This window comes from Pseudorca crassidens, chromosome 19 (assembly GCF_039906515.1).
Source record: "Pseudorca crassidens isolate mPseCra1 chromosome 19, mPseCra1.hap1, whole genome shotgun sequence".
NCBI lineage: Eukaryota > Metazoa > Chordata > Mammalia > Artiodactyla > Delphinidae > Pseudorca > Pseudorca crassidens.
In genome coordinates this window covers 20,508,187-20,529,616 of record NC_090314.1, presented here as the reverse complement: position 1 = coordinate 20,529,616, position 21,430 = coordinate 20,508,187, and the positions used below count along the sequence as shown (strand labels likewise).

Here is a 21,430-nt window from a genome sequence, read left to right as displayed (position 1 = left end):
CAAAGCCATTTCCTTTTATACCCAAGCCACTTTAAGTAAATGAGGCAATATTTACTTGGACCGATCTGGAATGCTTAAACTCTCCCTTCATGACCACACACCCTCTGAAGATGGGCAAAAGAGAAATTCATCTTTAGGGAAGATTCATTCTTCCAGTCATATAAAGAAGAAATGCCCTCTCTCATTCCATAAAGAATTTGAGCTGACATAAAACTACAGTAAAGGCTTTTCCCCCCCAACTTCTCTGATTTTTGACCTTCTAGCAGCAAAATGGGACTAAATGTTTTGGTCTGTCACGTGTGTGTGTATATATCAAAGTTGGGATATAAAATGTACTGATTCGCAAGCAGGTGACAAAATAGCACTGGTCGATAAGTGTACAAGTCTTTTACTAACTTCCTATTATGAGATAAGAATTACATTTAAAAAATTACATTTTTGACACTACAACTTTTATAAGAAAAGCTGCTGGAAGTGTACTTTGACAACTTTTATTTTAGGATTTATAACGGATAGAACAAATATTTGACTATTTAAAAATAAGCCCCAGGGGCTTCCCTGGTGGCGCAGTCGTTAAGAGTCCGCCTGCCGATGCAGGGGACACGGGTTCGTGCCCCGGTCCGGGAAGATCCCACATGCCGCAGAGCAGCTAGGCCTGTGAGCCATGGCCGCTGAGCCTGCGCGTCCGGAGCCTATGCTCCGCAATGGGAGAGGCCACAACAGTGAGAGGCCCACGTACCGCAAAAAAAAAAAAAAAAAAAAAGTAATTGAAGAAAAACAGTGATGCATTTTTCATTAAAGCTTGAAATGCATCAGAAGCAAAAGTATTCTAAGGTATTAGCTCAATACAATATTTAAATATTAACCTCTTAAAATATAACACCAAAAAATGACTACTTTTTAAAAGTATTAAAAATTATACTTTAATAAAACTAAAATATTTTGGCAGTAATAAAATAAACTCATTTTGCATATAAAGTAATCTAAACCCTCACACAGATCTTTTTCATTGTTAGGTAAGCAGAGGACTCCATGGGTCATACAGAGTCCGTCATCACTGGAAACATTTCGAATTCAGGCTTTAATTTAGAATATGATCTTTTTCATGATCCTACCTCAAATCTGTGTTAAAAGCTTATTAATGTTGTCTAAATAAAAGATTCTGTTATAAGCTTAGACTCAAGGCTTGTACTTGTATAAATCAAGGCATATAGTCTCTAAAAGTTACAGATTTTACCTTAAGCAGGTCCACCTAAGAAATGACTAACAGATGGTAGTAGGTGTTTTACAGGGAAGGGAGGATTAGCAGATTAGCAGAACTAATAATAGGCCTAAGAAAAAAGTAGCAATTAGAGAATTGAGAACAAACTAACAGTGGCGATTGAACGTACTGCTAGGCTAAGCTGAGAAGTAAATCTCTCCAGTATGAGACTGTTTCCCAAATTTTCTTGATCGTAAGATATAGCACCTGGCTGAATCAGAATAGAATCTGTATTTTTTTTTTTTTTTTTTTTGCGGTACGCAGGCCTCTCACCAGTGCGGCCTCTCCCGTTGCGGAGCAAAGGCTCCGGACGCACAGGCCCAGCGGCCATGGCCCACGGGCCCAGCCGCTCCGCGGCATGTGGGATCCTCCCGGACCGGGGCACGAATCCACATCCCCTGCATCAGCAGGCGGACTCTCAACTACTGCGCCACCAGGGAAGCCCCTGGAATCTGTATTTTTAACAAGTACACCTAGTGACTATTATGAGGTGAATTTGGGAAATACTGAATTAAGAGCAAGTTAGAAATAAACACTCCAATTAAGGAACAGTAAACCAGGATTAAGGAAGAGTAAATCAGGGTCAGATTAAGGGATAACTCAGATTAATATTTATACCAGGGGTCAGCACTTTTTTGGTAAAGAGCTACATAGCAAATACTTTAGGCTTTGCGGGTCAACAGGCAAAATCAAGGATATCATGTAGGTACTTACACAGCAAGAGATAATCAAAGTTTTTATTAATGAAATAATAATTAATAATTTATTAATGAAATTAAATAATAATTTATTAATTAAATTTAAAATATAGTAATAACTGAGTATACCTTTACTATACAGGTCTACTAATGAGAAGGATGGAATTCCTCTTAGAGGGATAACATTTGGCTTAATTAGGGTTCAAAGTTAATGTTCCCTATCTTGTAATAACCTATAATGGAATACAATCTGCAAAAAACCCCACAAAAACAAAAACAAAAAACAAATCACTATGCTATACACCCGAAACTAACACAATACTGTAAATCAACTATACTTCAATTAAAAAAAAAAGTCAGCATTCCCTATCATGAAAATCAACTGCAAGTGTTCAGCTATTAATGCTGATCTGTAATGAGATTTTACATACTTCATCTTTGAAAATGTCTTTTTGCACAGATACACACTGCCAATAGTGACACATATCTGTAAACATACAACTTTAATTGAGCACATTCATCACTTGGAAGGCATTTACAGAATCATATTTGATTTTTTTCTTGATATTGCCTGTTAACACATCATTACACTGCAGATTGATCAGTTCCAACTGATGGCTGGGTGGAAGCTCCTCAACTGCATGGTCAAACGGATTAGGAAATTTCCTTTGTGCGTGCATTTAGGTCCAAAAAAACCAATGCTGAAATTAGAGCTCAGAATATATATCTGTTTTGCCATCTGAAAACCCACTTTTTTCTTTTCTTCTTTTGGCATGATAGGTATATACTGATAATAAAAAAATAAAATGCCGCAGTACAGAGGTACACATGGTACATGAAATGCTGCTGCATTTGAACCATGTCAGTCCAGTTAGCAGTGCACTGAGCAGCAGTGTTATGACAGTTACCACATATAAGCTCTGTTGCAACTATGCAACTCTGCCTTTGTAACAGGAAAGTATAGACAAATATAAAGGAATGAAGGTGGTTGTGGTACAATAAAACTTATTTATCAATGGTGAAAATCTGAATGTCATATAATTTTCCCATATCTCAAAATATTATTCCTTTTGATTTTTTCCCCAATCATTAAAGAATGTAAAATGTATCTTAGCTCATAGGCTGTATAAAAACAGGTGGCAGGCCAAATTTGGCCTGTGGGTCAGTTCTACAACCACTCACCTATACTATAAACTTTTCCTGAAAAAAATGCTTTCAGGAAACTTTTTTCCCCCCAGCAAACTTTCATTTCTTAAAAACTCAAATACAACAACAAAAGAAACAAATAACTCCATTAAGAAATGGGCAAAATACTCAAATAGACCTTTCTCCAAAGAAGATAAACAAATGGCCAATAAGCACATGAAAAGATGTCCAACATCATTAGCCATCAAAGAAATGCAGTTCAAACAACGAGAGCTTCCCTGGTGGCACAGTGGTTGAGAGTCCGCCTGCTGATGCAGGGGACACGGGTCCGTGCCCTGGTCTGGGAAGATCCTACATGCCGCGGAGTGGCTGGGCCCGTGAGCCATGGCCGCTGGGCCTGGGCGTCCAGAGCCTGTGCTCCGCAGCGGGAGAAGGCCGCAGCAGTGAGAGGCCTGCGTACCGCAAAAAAAAAAAAAAAACCAACAACAACAACAAAAAAAGAGATACCACTCACATCTACCAGGATAGCTATAAACAGACAAAGAGAGGTGGGGGCTGGGGAATAACAAGTGTTGGCAAAGATGTGGAGTAATTGGGACTTTCATATAGTTTAGTGGTTCCTCGGTAAGTAAAACAAAATTACCATGTGACCTAGCAATTCCACTGCTAAACAGACACTCAAAACAGGGGTTCAAACTTATGTGCGAATGTTCTTAGCAGCTCTTTTACGACAGCCAAAAAGTGGAAGCAACCCAAATATCCAACAACAGATGAATGGATAAACAAAATGTGGTATATCCATAAAATGAAGTATCATTTGACCATAAAAAGGAATGAAGTACTAATAATGCTACAACGTGGATGGATGTACCTTGAAAACGTTACACTAAGTGAAAGAAGCCAGACACAGGGATTTCCCTGTTGGCACAGTGGTTAAGAATCTGCCTGCCAATGCAGGGGACATGGGTTCAAGCCCTGGCCTAGGAAGATCCCACATGCCACAGAGCAACTAAGCCCATGCATCACAGCTACTGAGCCTGTGCTCTACAGTCCACGAGCCACAACTACTGAGCCTGCGTGCCACAACTACTGAAGCCCGCATGCCTAGAGCCCGTGCTCCACAACAAGAGAAGGCACCACCATGAGAAACCCATGCACCACAACAAAGAGTAGCCCCCATTTGCCACAACTAGAGAAAGCCATGCGCAGCAACAAAAACCCAATGCAGCCAAAAATTAATTAATTAATTAATAAAAAAATAAATAGGCACAATACTCTTAGATAGCCTCATCCACCAGAGGGCAGACAGCAGAAGCAAGAAGAACTACAATTTTGCAGCCTGTGGAAGGAAAACCACATTCACAGGAAGACAGACAAAATGAAAAGGCAGAGGACTTTGTACCAGATGAAGGAACAAGATAAAACCCCAGAAAAACAACTAAATGAAGTGGAGATAGGCAACCTTCCAGAAAAAGAATTCAGAATAATGACAGTGAAGATGATCCAGGACCTCGGAAAAAGAATTGGAGGCAAAGATCGAGAAGATGCAAGAAATGTTTAACAAAGACTGGGAAGAATTAAAGAACAAACACCTAGAAGAATTAAAGAATGAACAAACAGAGATGAACAATACAATAACTGAAATGAAAAATGCACTAGAAGGAATCAATAGCAGAATAACTGAGGCAGAAGAACGGATAAGTGACCTGGAAGACAGAATGGTGGAATTCACTGCTGCGGAACAGAACAAAGAAAAAAGAATGAAAAGAAATGAAGACAGCCTAAGAGACTTCTGGGACAACATGAAACACAACAACATTCGCATTATAGGGGTCCCAGAAGGAGAAGAGAGAGAGAAAGGACCAGAGAAAATATTTGAAGAGATTATAGTCAAAAACTTCCCTAACATGGGAAAAGAAATAGCCACCCAAGTCCAGGAAGTGCAGAGAGTCCCAGGCAAGATAAACCCAAGGAGAAACATGCCGAGACACACAGTAATCAAATTGACAAAAATTAAAGACAAAGAAAAATTATTGAAAACAAGGGAAAAATGACAAATAACATACAAGGGAACTCCCATAAGGTTAACAGCTGATTTCTCAGCAGAAACATTACAAGCCAGAAGGGAGTGGCACGATATATTTAAAGTGATGAAAGGGAAGAACCTACAACCAAGATTACTCTACCCAGCAAGGATCTCGTCCAGATTCGATGGAGAAATCAAAAGCTTTACAGACAAGCAAAAGCTAAGAGAATTCAGCACCACCAAACCAGCTCTGCAACAAATGCTAAAGGAACTTCTCTAGGTAGGAAACACAAGAGAAGAAAAGGACCTACAAAAACAAACCCATAACAATTAAGAAAACGGTAACAGGAACATACATATTGATAATTACCTTAAACGTGAATGGATTAAATGCTCCAACCAAAACACACAGGCTCGCTGAATGAATACAAAAACAAGACCCATATATATGCTGGCTACCAGAGACCCACTTCAGACCAAGGGACACATATAGACTGAAAGTGAGGGGATGGAAAAAGATATTCCATGCAAATGGAAATCAAAAGAAAGCTGGAGTAGCAATACTCATATCAGATAAAATAGACTTTAAAATAAAGAATGTTACAAGAGACAAGGAAGGACACTACATAATGATAAAGGGATCAATCCAAGAAGAAGATATAACAATTATAAATATATACGCATGCAACATAGGAGCACCTCAATACATAAGGCAACTGCTAACAGCTGTAAAAGAAGAAATCAACACTAACACAATAACAGTGGGGGACTTTAAACCTCACTTACGCCAATGGACAGATCATCCAGACAGAAAATTAATAAGGAAACACAAGCTTTAAATGACACAATAGTCCAGATAGATTTAATTGATATTTATAGGACATTCCATCCAAAAACAACAGATTACACTTTCTTTTCAAGTGCACACAGAAAATTCTCCAGGATAGATCACATCCTGGGTCACAAATCAAGCCTCAGTAAATTTAAGAAAACTGAAATCATATAAAGCATCTTTTCTGACCACAACGCTATGAGATTAGAAATCAATTGCAGGGAATAAAATGTAAAAAACACAAACACATGGAGGCTAAATAATACGTTACTAAACAACCAAGAGATCACTGAAGAAATCAAAGGGAAATCAAAAAATACCTAGAGACAAATGACAATGAAAACACGATGATCCAAAACCTATGGGATGCAGCAAAAGCAGTTCTAAGAGAGAAGTTTATAGCAATACAAGCCTACCTCAGGAAACAAGAAAAATCTCAAATAATCAATCTAAACTTACACCTAAAGGAACTAGAGAAAGAAAAACAAACAAAACCCCAAGTTAATAGAAGGAAAGAAATGATAAAGATCAGAGCAGAAATAAATGAAATGCAAACAAAGGAAACAACAGCAAAGATCAATAAAACTAAAAGCCGGTTCTTTGAGAAGATAAACAAAATGGTAAACCTTTAACCAGACTCATCAAGAAAAAGAAGGAGAGGACTCAAATCAATAAAATCAGAAATGAGGACTTCCCTGGTGGCGCAGTGGTTGAGAGTCCGCCTGCCAATGCAGGGGACATGGGTTCATGCCCTGGTCCGGGAAGATCCCACATGCCGTGGAGCAGCTAGGCCTGTGAGCCATGGCTGCTGAGCCTGCGCGTCCGGAGCTTGTGCTCCGCAACGGGAGAGGCCACAACAGTGAGAGGCCAGCGTACCGCAAAAAAAAAAAAAAAAAAAAAGAAATGAAAAAGGAGAAGTCACAATGGACACCAGAGAAATACAAAGCATCATAAGAGACTACTACAAGCAACTCTATGCCAATAAAATGGACAACCTGGAAGAAATGGACCAATTCTTAGAAAGGTATAACCTTCCAAGACTGAACCAGGAAGAAATAGAAAATATGAACAGACCAATCACAAGTAATGAAATTGAAACTGTGATTAAAAATCTTCCAACAAACAAAAGTCCAGGACCAGGTGGCTTTACAGGTGAATTCTATCAAACACGTAGAGAAGAGCTAACACCCGTCCTTCTCAAACTCTTCCAAAAAATTACAGAGGAAGGAACACTCCAAAACTCATTCTATAAGGCCACCATCACCCTGATACCAAAACCAGACAAAGATACTACAAAAAAAGAAAATTACAGACCAATACCACTGATAAATATACATGCAAAAATCCTCAGCAAAATACTAGCAAACAGAATCCATCAACACATGAAAAGGATCATACACCACGATCAAGTGGGATCTATCCCAGGGATGCAAGGATTCTTCAATATACGCAAATCAATCAATGTGATACACCATATTAACAAACTGAAGAATAAAAACCATGTGATCATCTCAATAGATGCAGAAAAAGCTTTTGACAAAATTCAACACCCATTTATGATAAAAACTGTCCAAAAAGTGGGCACACAGGGAACCTACCTCAACATAATAAAGGCCATATACGACAAACCCACAGCAAACATCACTGTCAGTGGTGAAAAACTGAAAGCATTTCCTCTAAGATCAGGAACAAAACGAGGATGTCCACTCTCGCCACTATTATTCAACATAGTTTCGGAAGTCCTAGCCACGGCAATCAGAGAAGAAAAAGAAATACAAGGAAACAAATTGGAAAAGAAGAAGTAAAACTGTCACTGTTTGCAGATAACATGATACTATACATAGAGAGTCCTAAAGATGCCACCAGAAAACTACTAGAGCTAATCAATGAATTTGGTAAAGTTGCAGGATACAAAATTAATGCACAGAAATCTCTTGCATTCCTATACACTAACAACGAAAGATCAGAAAAAGAAATTAAGGAAACAATCCCATTCACCATTGCAACAAAAAGAATAAAATACCTAGGAATAAACCCACCTAAGGAGGTAAAAGATCTGTATGCAGAAAACTATAAGACACTGATGAAAGACATCAAAGATGACACAAACAGATGGAGAGATATATCATGTTCTTGGATTGGAAGAATCAATACTGCGAAAATGACTATACCACCCAAAGCAATCTACACATTCAATGCAATCCCTATCAAATTACCAGTGGCATTTTGTACAGAACTAGAACAAAAAATCTTAAAATTTGTATGGAGACACAAAAGACCCCGAATAGCCAAAGTAGTCTTGAGGTAAAAAAAAAAGAGCTGGAGGAATCAGACTCCCAGACTTCAGACTACACTACAAAGCTACAGTAATCAAGACAATAGGGTACTGGCACAAAAACAGAAATATAGATCAATGTAACAGGATAGAAAGCCCAGAGATAAAGCCACGCACCTATGGTCAGCTAATCTATGACAAAGGAGGCAAGGATATACAATGGAGAAGAGACAGTCTCTTCAATAAGTGGTCCTGGGAAAACTGGACTGCTACATGTAAAAGAAAGAAATTAGAACACTCCCTAACACCATATACAAAAATAAACTCAAAATGGATTAGAGACCTAAATGTAAGACCAGACACTATAAACCTCTTAGAGGAAAACATAGGAAGAACACTCTTTGACATAAATCACAGCAAGATCTTTTTTGATCCACCTCCTAGAGTAATGGAAATAAAAACAAAAATAAACAAGTGGGACCTAATGAAACTTAAAAGCTTTTGCACAGCAAAGGAAACTACAAACAAGACAAAAAGACAACCCTCAGAATGGGAGAAAATATTTACAAACAAATCAACTGACAAAGGATTAATCTCCAAAATATATAAACAGCTCATGCAGCTCAATATTAAAAAAACAAACAACCCAATCCAAAAATGGGCAGAAGACCTAAATAGACATTTCTCCAAAGAAGACATACAGATGACCAAGAAGCACATGAAAAGCTGCTCAACATCACTAATTATTAGAGAAATGCAAATCAAAACTACTATGAGGTATCACCTCACACCAGTTAGAATGGGCATCATCAGAAAATCTACAAACAACAAATGCTGGAGAGGGTGTGGAGAAAAGGGAACCCTCTTGCACTGTTGGTGGGAATGTAAACTGATACAGCCAGTATGGAGAACAGTATGGAGGTTCCTTAAAAAACTAAAAATAGAATTACCATATGACCCAGCAATCCCACTACTGGACATATACCCAGAGAAAACCATAATTCAAAAAGACACATGGACCCCAATGTTCATTGCAGCAGTATTTACAATAGCCAGGTCATGGAAGCAACCTAAATGCCCATTGACAGAAGAATGGATACAGAAGATGTGGTACATATATATAATGGAATATTACTCAGCCATAAAAAGGAATGAAATTGGGTCATTTGCAGAGATGTGGATGGATCTAGAGACTGTCATACAGAATGAAGTAAGTCAGAAAGAGAAAAACAAATATCGTATATTAACGCATACACGTGGAACCTAGAAAAATGGTACAGATGAACTGGTCTGCAGGGCAGAAATAGAGACACAGATGTAGAGAACAAACGTATGGACACCAAGGGGGGAAGTGGGGGTGGGGGTGGTAGTAGGATGAATTGGGAGATTGGGATTGACATGTACATACTGATGTGTATAAAATGGATGACTAATAAGAACCTGCTGTATAAAAAATAAAATCCAAAAATAAATAAATAAATAAAAGAAGCCAGACACAGAAGACCACATATTGTATGATTCCATTTATATGAAGTGTCCAGAATATGCAAATCCATAGAGAGAGAAAGAAGATTACTGGTTGCCAAAAGCTGGGGTAAGGAAGAAGGAGGGAATGGGAGTGACTGCTAGTGGGTAAAAGGTTTCTTTTGAAACGCTCTAGAGTCAGACAGTGAGGATGGACACACAATTTTGTGAATACATTAAAAATCACTGAAGAGAACACTTCAAAAGGGTGAACTTTATGGTATGTGAGTTACATCTCAATTTAAAAATTAATTTTAAAAGTCTATGGTAGGGCTTCCCTGGTGGCGCAGTGGTTGAGAGTCCGCCTGCCGATGCAGGGGACGTGAGTTCGTGCCCCGGTCCGGGAGGATCCCACATACCGCGGAGCAACTAAGCCCGTGAACCATGGCCGCTGAGCCTGCACGACGTTGGAACAGGAGAGGCCACAACAGTGAGAGGCCCGTGTACCGCAAAAAAAAAAAAAAAAAAAAAGTCTACGGTAAAATATTGTTAAATTTTAAATATTTCATAAAGGAATTACTGTGTTTCTAAGCTATGGAACAAAAGGGAGTATTCAAATTGTATTACATATTGTACCCATTTCAAATAATTACACAAGTTTTTTGCTTGTATGTGTTCTTAAGTTTGTGGATTTTTTTTGATTTGAATATTATTTTATTTATTTATTTTTTATACAGCACTTTCTTATTAGTTATCTATTTTATACATATTAGTGGATATATGTCAATCCCAATCTCCCAATTCATCCCACAGATTTGTGGATTTAATTGTAGCAAAGCAAGTAGACCATTAGTTAAGTCTTTGGACTTTTTGTTGTTACAATTGCCAATTCTTCTGTTTGTTTTAATGGCACTTCCTGAAATAATATTTGATCTGGAATATTATTCTGACTATTTAACATGAATGTCTTTGAAGAAAAGTACCTAGAAAATATAACAGTATAGTAAGCAATAAATTTTAAATTTAGCAGTTTAGATGAATACTTCAGAGTTACTAAAAATCGTTTTCATGACGGAGTTACTACCTACACATTCCAGCCCCTACTAACACAGCCTGATGGGATGGAGGGTTTACCTCTTTCTCCTCTGGGCAGTACAGGGGCCCTGTAGGATGAAGAACAGCTTTCTGTGCATAATAGAAGAGCTCCGATATGTTCTTCAGATTTTTTGCTGAACACTGAAAAGAAAGTTTAAAATTTTTCACTCTGAAAGCAATTATGAGAGCTAAAAATATTTTTTAAACTATCAACATTCCTTGAAGAAACTGAAAAAAAGTGCATTTTTCTTAGTGGATAACACAATATGACTGTTTACAAAGAGCTCAGAGGCCATCTCCAAGTTCTCTGTTTTATTTGGTTTACAAGACTTCACAAACAAATTTATTCCACCCCACATCTTCCCTCCCTCCTATTCTGAACCTCAATTTAGTGAGAACTCACCAACTATAAATTTCAAAATCCAATGATAAGGCATACCTCCACACAGGTTTCTATTTCTGTGTACTGGTTCATAATAGGAAGGATGGTCTCCATACTACTGTATTCCACCAGATCAGATTTGTTCCCAACCAATATCAAAGGCAGCCTGAAATAAACAGGGCACATTGTAATAATAAGGAAGGCAAAAGACATTAGATTTATATTTTAATGTACATTGTAACCTAGTCTAACTAATAAGATTTACTTAATCTCCTCAATATGAACCCTCTATCTTAGTCAGCCCAAGCACCCTGGAAAGCATGTTCATAATCAGCAAATATTTACTGAGTTCCTATTATAAGCCAGGGACTGTTCTAAGCATTACAGACACAAGACAGAAAAGGTCTCTGCTCACTCTCATAGTGAAAATCAGGAAATGGACAATAAGCAAATAAACAAACAAGACACTTTCCAATTCTGTTAAGTGCAATGAAGGAAATAAACAGGGGGATATGGGATAAAGTAATGGGAGGGGGCTAACTCTACATGGTAATCAGGGAAAAATCTCTCTGACAAGGTGGCATTTGAGCCAAGGAGTAAAGGATGAAATGGAATCTGTTATGTGAAAATCCAAGAAAGAGCTGGCTGGGAAGAAGGGACAGCATGTGCAAAAGCCCCAAACTGAAAAAACATTCCCATGAGTCCAAAGAACAGAAAAATGCCAGAGTGGCTGAAGAGTACTGGTCCAAGGGGAAGAGGTATGAAATGGAGTTGGAGAGAGGAGCAAAGGCCAGACACAAAAGGAATTACAGCTGCAGTAAAGAGTGTGTGGTTTATTTTAAGTGTAAAAAGGGAAGCCACAGAAGGGTTATAAGTAGATGAATGATATGATCCAAATGATATTTTAAAATGCAGTCATTTGTTATCTTTGAGAGATACATACTGAAATATTTACAGTACAATATGATATCTGATTTGTTCAAAATGATCCCAAGGGGAGGGGTAATAAATGAAACAACACTGGCCATGAGTTGTTAATTACTGAAGCTGGATGACTGATCCAGAGGGATTCGTTATACTATTCTCTCTACTTCTGTATATGTCTGATTTTTTTTCAATAATAAAAAAGTTTCTTTATGTGATATCTTGGATTAGGGCAATGAAGGTGAAGAGGAAATATTCAGATTTGAGATATATTTTAGAAGTAGAACAAACAGGAGCAATGGGTAGATTAGATATGGAGATTGAAGGAAAACAGAAATCAAGAAAAGTAAACAGATTTTTTTGTCTGGACAAAATGCGTAGAGCTTCTGAGACAGAAAAGACTTAGAAATCGGGGGCGGGGGCAGTGGGGAGTAGGCAGGGAATTAAGGATTTTGTTTTAAACAAATTAAATCTGACAGGCTTATCAGAAATCTGAATGGGGATTACCAAGGAGTACTAGCCCAGTGTAGAACAATTATTTGTACATCCCACAAGAGAGCTTAAAGGGAAAGCAAATCATCTTGCTGGAACTCCAGATTGCAAAAGAAATACTTGCAAGCATTTATTTAACCACCTGGTGTGGTTATTATGTGTAAAAGGACTGGCCCACTTCATAACCCAAATATAGATTGTTAATAGAGCCAGAAGGGTTTCCAAAAATGTGGTGCTTTACAACCAAATGTGGCTCTGAATAATTTATGGATCTTAAAAAAAAAATACACATGTCCAAGCCCTACTCCAAACCTACTGATTCTAAAACTCAAAGGGTGGAGCAAAGGCATCTATATTGTTTTAAAGTACTTCAGGCGACAGTGATGGGCACATCTGACTAAGGAGCACTGTGATAATGGTACAAGGAAGTCCTAAGTAAGAACATATGTGTAACAAATATAAACTTAAGGTATGAGGCCCACGAAAGAGGGTATTGGGAAAATGTGAAGTCCATACACTAAAGAAATAGATCACCTTGGAACAAATCAACCACAAGAGAAATAAATATGCTCACATGATTCAGGGAGGGGTAAAAGTATAGCCACTCCTGAGAAAGCGCAATTAGAGATCTCCAAATACTGAAAGCCACTTTCAGATGGCATACTAAAAGGGCCACAAGACTAGCCAGCTAGTTTCTAAAGAGCAGTTTAGGAAACTGTCATAGTAGAGCCCATTTTAAAAATTCAGTTGTTCAAGCTAGTGCTTGATAGATCCTGGCAAAACTGACTCCTCTGAAGAGTCCCTCCTGGAAACAGTTCAAGTAATCAGCAAGAAAAACAAGTGTCAGGAGCATACAGGCATCGTTTCCTCCAAGGCAGTCCTGTCCAATACAACCTTCTGTGATGACAGAAATGATCTTTATCTGTACTGTCCATTCCTGTAACCTCTAGCCACAAGTGGCTATCAAGCACTTGAAATGTGGCTGTGTCCAAGAAACTGAATTTTTCGTTTTATTTCATTTTACTTAAATTGCCACAACTGACTAGAAGCTACTGCCTCAGACAGTATAGCTCTAGAGAGCTCCTTTCAGCTTTGTCAGTAAGTCACTACAAAGTGACTTTAAAACAATGCTAATGATAAAACAATGATAAAGAGAAGCCATCAGAGATGCAAGATGTAGCACATACAATGCCATCTCAGTCACAAAGTAAATACGTGAGAGGGTGAGTCACCATGTTCATCTGTTTAGAAACAGATCTTTAGAGTTTCAAGGCATGAAAATGCCCAACTAAAAAAGAAATCTAAAAAATGAAGTAAAGGGCCAGATGTGAATAATATATAGATATTAGCCTGGTTTTCCTAACATTTAAAAAGACTCAAAGAACAAGACAAGAATGCCCACTCTCCCCACTTTTTTTCAACAAAATATTGGAAGTACTTGCCAGAAAAATTAGGCAAGAAAAAGAAATAAAAGGCACCTAAAACTGTCACTATTTGCAGAGGACATGATTTTATATATAGAAAACCCTAAAGACTTCACCAAAAAACTGTTACAACTAACAGACAAATTCAGTAAAGTGGTGGGGTACAAAATCAATACACAAAGTTTGGTTGCATTTCTATACACTAACAACAAACTATGAGAAAGAGAAATTAGGAAAACAATCCCATTTACAATTGCATCAAAAAGAATGAAATACCTAGGAATAAATTTAACCAAGGAGGTGAAAGACTTGTACACTGAAAACTGTATGTTATTGATGAAAGAAACTGAAGAAGACACAAAGAAACAGAAAAATATTCTGTGCTCATGGACTGGAAGAATTAATATTGTGAAAATGTCCATATTACCCAAAGCAATATACAGATTCAATGCAATCCTTATCAAAATTCCAATGACATTTTTCACAGAAATACATCAAATAATCCTATTGGATGAAACTACAAAAGACCCTGAATAGCCAAAGCAATTTTGAAAAAGAACAAAAAATCTGTAGGCACCATGCGCCCTGATTTCAAACTACGTAACAAAGCTATAGTAATCAAAACAGTATGGTATTCGCATTAAAACAAATACATAGATCAATGGAACCCAAACAATATGGTCAATTAATTTATGACAAAGGAGGCAGGAATATATAATAGGGAAAGGATGGTCTCTTCCACAAATGGTATTGGGAAAAGTGGACAGCCCCATGCAAAAGAATGAAACTAGACCACTATCTTACACCATACACAAAAACTAACTCAAAATGGATGTAAGACCATTTTGATCAAAGACCTGAATGTAAGACCTGAAACCATAAAACTTCAAGAAGAAAATACAGGCATAAGTTACTTGACATTGGTCTTGGTGATGAATTTTTGGATCTGGCAACAAGAGCAAACATAAACAAGTGGGACTATATCAAACTAAAAATTTCTATTTCTACACAGCAAATGAAATCATCTACAAAATTAAAAGACAACTTACTGAATGGGGGAAAATTATTTGCAAATCATATATCAGATAAGAATTTAATATCCAAATTATACAAAGAACTCATAAAACTCAACAGCAAAAAAACCCCCAAAAATCTGATTTAAAAATGGGCAGAGGATCTGAATACAGATTTTTCCCCAAAAATGTCATACAGATGGCCAAAAGGCACCTGAAAAGATGCTCAACATCACTAATCATCAGGGGAATGCAAATCAAAACTACAATGACATATCACCTCATACCTGGTAAAATGGCTATTATCAAAAAGATAAGAAATAAGAAGTGTTGGTGAGGATGTGGAGAAAACGGAACCCTCATATACCTCTGTGCACTCTTGGTAGGAATGTAAATTGGTGCAATCACTATGGAGGTTCCTCAAAAAATTAAAAATAGAACTACCACACAATCCATCAATTCCATTTCTGGGTATTTATCTAGAGAAAACAAAAACACTAATTTGAAAAGATATATGTACCCCCATGTTCATTTACAGCACTATTTACAATAGCCAAGATAAGGAAACAACCTAGGTGTCCATCAATGGATAAACAGATAAAGAAGATGTGAATATATATACAATGGAATATTATTCAGCAATAAAAAAGAATGGAATCTTGCCGTTTTCAACAATATGGATGGACCTTGAGGGAATTAGGCTAAGCACAGTTAAGTCAGACAGAGAAAAACAAATACTGTATGATTTCACTTATATGTGGAATCTAAAAAAAAACCAAAATCATAGATACAGAGAACAGAATGGTGCTTCCCAGAGAAGTGGGTGGGAGGTGGGAGTCGGTGAAACAGGTGAAGGGGGTCAAGAGGTACAAACTTTCAGTTATAAGATGAATAAGCCACAGGGATGTAAAGCTCACCATGGTGACTATAGTCAATAATATTGTGGAGCATACTTGAAAGTAGCCAAGAGAGTAAATACTAAAAGTTAACTGTGGGAGCTTCCCTGGTGGCGCAGTGGTTGGGAGTCCGCCTGCCAATGCAGGGGACACAGGTTTGTGCCCCGGTCCGGGAGGATCCCACATGCCACGGAGTGGCTGGGCCCGTGAGCCATGGCCGCTGAGCCTGTGCGTCCGGAGCCTGTGCTCCGCAACGGGAGAGGCCACAACAGTGAGAGGCCCGCGTAACACAAAAAAAAAAAAAAAAAAAATTTAAAAGTTAACTGTGTATGATGACAGATAGTAACTAGACTTATTGTGGTGACCATTTCACAACATATACAAATACTGAATCATGATGTTATACACCTGAAACCAACATAATTTTATGTCAATTATATCTCAATAAAAATTTTTTTGAAAAAGACTCAAATGCTTCACAAATAACATGTTCAATTAAACAATACCACAAGAATGTTTTGTTTCCATTTAAAGCTCAAAACATTTATACCTAGGACCACCAATCTGCTTAGAAAAAAACAATTTGCTTTTTCCCTATCATACATATATCTTCCAAAGAATTTCAAAGAAATCTCCCTGCATGAATTCCTAAATGAAGATCTCTATAAAGATTTTTAGAGAACTTATAAAGCACTTATACATGCATTATATTTCACTGGATTCTCAAAATAACCACATGTAGCCAAGAGAAGTATTACCCACTTACAGATGAGGAAACTAAGGCTCAATGAAGTTTTAGAGCTCATAAGAGGCCAAGCCAGATTTCCAAGGTCACTCATTTTCCTCCAAGTCCTGTGCTCTTACATATACCACATGATGAGCAATCAATGACTTAGGGTATTGCCAATCCTCAAAAGGGCAACTCAAGAGAGAGGGCACATTATAATACCAGAGCTCTATTTTCTGCTTTGCTCTCAAATATATGCGCTGCCTCGAATAATTCCTCCCAAAAAAGGTGTGAGTGTGTAAACAGACAGACCTATAGATAAAGCACATATGGCAAACTGTTAACTAGTGGATCTAAGTGAATAGTTTACAGATGTTCATTGTACTATTTCTTGCAACTTTCCTCTAAGTTTGAAAATTTTCAATACACGAAGTTTGAGAGAAAAAAACTACCTGCTGTCTTTGTCTGTTCTTTCATTTATGAGAGGAATCCATCGACTTGTTACCTAAAATGAAAATTAACAAGAAGTAAGCCACGATGAGGATCTTCTTTGAAAAATACTCTACCTTGACCCCTAAAATTCTAAATTGAAGATCAATTTTAAAAGTGCCCCCACTGAAATTTAACAAAATATAGTGAAAAAATGTCATACATTCATACCTTATCAATAGAATGCTTGTTGTTAACAGCATAAACTATGCAGATAACGTTAGCCTACAAGAAAAATTAACAAATTGATGTCATTTTAAAATAACACAAAAGTAGCATTTAATTACCAACTAGCTAATATATTTGGGCCAAAGAAAGAACAAAATTGGAAAACTAAAACACTTATTAGCATGCCTCTAAGAGGAAAAGGTTCCAAAGGATTTACAGCAAAAATACATTCTCAAAGTCAGCAGTAACAATAAAGAACTGAAAAAGTCCTCTTGGTAAGTGAGAGAATGAAATGGTAGATACAGAATCATCACTGTTTTCCCACAAGAAAACCTAGAACTATTTTTTTTTAACTTACCTGTGATATTTCTTGATGAAGTTGTTCATCACTCTGTTCTGCTTCTACAAATGACAAAGTCAAAAATTTCTTTACATATTTTAAACACTTTCATAAAAACAAATGGCCAAGCTAAAATCCATATGACACCCATCTAACATCCCACAAAACATCCCTCACCCCTCATGTCATTTACATGGTGTAGTGCCAGACAAGTGGCAAAGACAAGGGCAAGCCAGAGAAAACAGAGTTGAACTATGATAAGGAAGCTGGCTGGCACTGAGAGACAAGTCTACATGAAGATAACTCAGGCAAGGAAGAGCAGAAGGCATTGTGTGATAAATCTGGGCCGGCATCTGATCTAGAGTTGAGAAGGGACTGGGAAAAGAGATCAGAAACCCAAGTGAGAGTCAGAAGCCCAAAGAGTCTATACACACAGGGTCAAAAAGCCAGGTGAGAATCTGGGCAATATAAGCTTAAGATCTAGACAGCAGATAGAAGTAATCTTAACCAGGCCTCAGAAGCAAAACTGGACCATGATAATGAGTCAAGAATTCCCTGGGGACTTCCCTGGTGGTCCACTGAGTAAGAGTCAGCACTCCCAATGCAGGGGGCCCAGGTTCGATCCCTGGATGGGGAACTAGATCCCACATGCATGCCCCAACTAAGAGTTCACGTGCCGCAACTAAGAAGCCCTCATGCCTCAACTAAAAGATCCCAAGTGCCACAACTAAGATCCCAAGTGCCACAACTAAGACCCGGAGCAGCCAAAATAAATTAAAAAAAAAAAAAAAATTCCCTCACTGGCCCATATCTCTGGCTAGAACGGATCTCAATGGGTGGATATGCCTATAATCCCACAGGTGCAGGGGATAGGTGCAACATATAGCTAGAATGGAGAAGTAAACAAATGAAGACCAAAGCAATTATTGACATATTAATTTAGATCACTTTACGTTAACTGTTTCCCCCCAAAATGCATGTTATTTCTGACATACAAACTAATATCACAAATGAGTACATGGTATTTCAATTTATGCTAAAAAATTGGCCATATTTTAAATATCTTCTCAAATGTTGAGTAATCAACGTGTTAAGGCCTCAATTCTAATACTAAAGTGAATCTAAGTATGTGGCTACACATATTGAAAAAGAATAATTCTGTAAATAAAGCTAGTTATGAGACTGATTGTAGCAGAAAACATCCAACTCCCCTCAGCTTCTAGTACAGTGCTGTCCAACAGAAATATGATACAAGCCATACATGAAATTTTTAATTTTCTAGTAGTCACCTTAAACAAAGTAAAAAGGAACAGGTAAAATGACTTTTTAATTTAACCCAAAATAACAAAAATATTAAAATTTCAATATGTAATCAATAGAAAAATTATTAATGAGATATCATACATTCCTTTTTTCATTTTCTAAATCCACTTATATTTTATACTTAGAGCACATTTCAATTTAGACCAGACACATTTTAAGTGTTCAACAGTCATATGTATCAGACTGCAAAGTATTTCACTTTTGGAATATATGGAATACCAGCTCAGCAAAACAAAGTATTACTAATGTAGTTATACCCATTTTAAAAAATAGATTTCATTTTTTAGAGCAGTTTTAGGTTCACAGCAAAACTGAGTGGAAGGTACAGAGATTTCCCATATACCTCCTGCCTTCATATATAGCTTCCCCCAGTATCAACATCTCTCATCAGAGTGGTACACCTGTTACAACTTCCCTTTCTTTCCAAAAGACGTCCCAGAACAAAGTAAAATAATTTAATGACTAAAAAGTAAAGTAGTAGTGTGTAGAAAAACTTTACATTATTAAAGGCAATATAGATGTGCTTCCATTATCATATACTGTAAGCAAGATGATAACTGTTTTAGCTTTTTTTTTTTTTAAGGACAAAGTCTGACAAATTAAAAAACAAATTTAGAACTCAAAAATTTTTCAAATTAGAACGCTTTCTACATCATCAGAGCATGCCTGAATGTCTGATAACAAAATTAACACAGAACTTCTCTCTGCAAACATGCAAATTCAAGGAGGGTATCATTTGTCTGGTCATTTGCCATCCCTCCTTCTTTTTCGTTGTTACAGAATCCAACTTGGTAAATTAGGGACAGAGAACTGCTTTTCGTGGGGTGTGGGGTAACACAAAAATAGTAAATGATCATTTACTGCTAGAGAAAAGGAACACCCCTCTTAAAACATTTTTTAAAGCTCCTTTAAGTACCTTTTTAAGGACTATTAAATTAACTCTACAGCTTCACCTACAAGAAGACATTCACTACCTGAGTAATCTACAATGTGCGTTGGAACTCTCTCAGGGGTGACGTCAGCTGGAATGGTGATTTCTTCTGCCCGGGGAGGAACCTTCATTTGCAAACAAATATAAAAAAGGAAAAACCTTTGAATATTATCAATCAAACTTGTTAACAGATTATGTAAATTTATCCATATATTAGCCCCTTTTGCCAATACTTATCTTTACAAGTATTTATTGTACTTTTAAATGCTTATTTTTATGCTTTACCACAGATGCAAATATATATGAAAACTATATGATAAAACACGTTTTTAAAAAAAACATGCACATTTATACCTATGTGGGCACAGGACATATTAAGGATACTTCAGCTCCTAAATTAATTTGGTGTTTAAAAATTAGATTTTTTAAATGTAGTTTTCATTCTATTTTGTTGAAGGCTTAAGATACTCTGCAAATGAAGACCTATGTTAATCTAAAATAATCCTCAAATAAATTAATAAATTATCAAAATCATTTCTTCTAGAAGATAACTGCCTACACAAGCCTTATGCTTAATGACCCTATTACTTAGAAAAACTCCTTATCCACGCCCAAAAGGACTATGCTAAAATGACAATTCTGGACTTCCTTGGTGGCGCAGTGGTTAAGAATCCGCCTGCCAATGCAGGGGACACAGGTTCAAGCCTTGGTCTGGGAAGATCCCACATGCCATGGAACAACTTAGCCCGTGCACCACAACTACTGAGCCTGAGCTCTAGAACCCGTTAGCCACAACTACTGAGCCTGCGTGCCACAACTGCTGAAGCCCACATGCCTAGAGCCTGTGCTCCACAACAAGAGAAGCCACCACAATGAGAAACCCGCGCATCACAACAAAGAGTAGCCCCCATTGGCCGCAACTAGAGAAAAGCCTGCGCGCAGCAACAAAGACCCAACACAGCCAAAAATATAAATAAATAAATAAACTTATAAAAGAATTAAAGAAAAAAATAAAAACAAAATAAATAAAATAAAAAGACAATTTAAACTAAATTAAACTATCATAGAAAACTTTTAGGTATTATAACCTGAGTGATCCTAATTAACGTTACTGATTCCACACACCACATATGAAAGTACACTCCATTTTACAAATTAAGCTATGATTTATTTAACTATCTTATTTAAGAGAAAAAAAAAGCAAAAGAAACAATGAGTGGGACTTCCCTGGTGGCGCAGTGGTTAAGAATCCGCCTGCCAGTGCAGGGGACACAGGTTCGAGCCCTGATCTGGGAAGATCCCACATGCCGTGGAGCAACTAAGCCCATGTGCTGCAACTACTGAACCTACGCTCTAGAGCCCGCGAGCCACAACTACTGAGCCCGAGTTCCATAACTACTGAAGCCTGCGTGCCTAGAGCCCATGCTCTGAAACCAGAGAAGCCACCCAATGAGAAGCCCGCGAACCGCAATGAAGAGTAGCCCCTGCTCGCCACAACCAGAGAAAGCCCGCACACAGCAACAA

At 37.5% G+C, this 21,430-nt stretch overlaps 1 protein-coding gene across 14 annotated transcripts in view; it reads right to left on the bottom strand.

Annotated features, from left to right (window-relative positions):
• Nucleotides 1-21,430, bottom strand: part of RHOT1 (ras homolog family member T1) — a 70,464-nt gene that overhangs the window by 24,857 nt on the left and 24,177 nt on the right. For all 14 annotated transcript variants that reach the window (XR_010937443.1, XM_067715558.1, XM_067715559.1 and 11 more), the window contains 6 exons: nt 19,950-20,031; nt 17,671-17,714; nt 17,316-17,369; nt 17,108-17,160; nt 11,237-11,345; nt 10,837-10,938 (listed from right to left, as the gene is read on the bottom strand). Coding sequence is in view for 13 of the 14 variants with exons in the window: in XM_067715558.1 (XP_067571659.1) it covers nt 10,837-10,938; nt 11,237-11,345; nt 17,108-17,160; nt 17,316-17,369; nt 17,671-17,714; nt 19,950-20,031 (444 nt within the window). In the remaining variant the exon portion in view is untranslated. The remainder of the gene's footprint in view (nt 1-10,836; nt 10,939-11,236; nt 11,346-17,107; nt 17,161-17,315; nt 17,370-17,670; nt 17,715-19,949; nt 20,032-21,430) is intronic.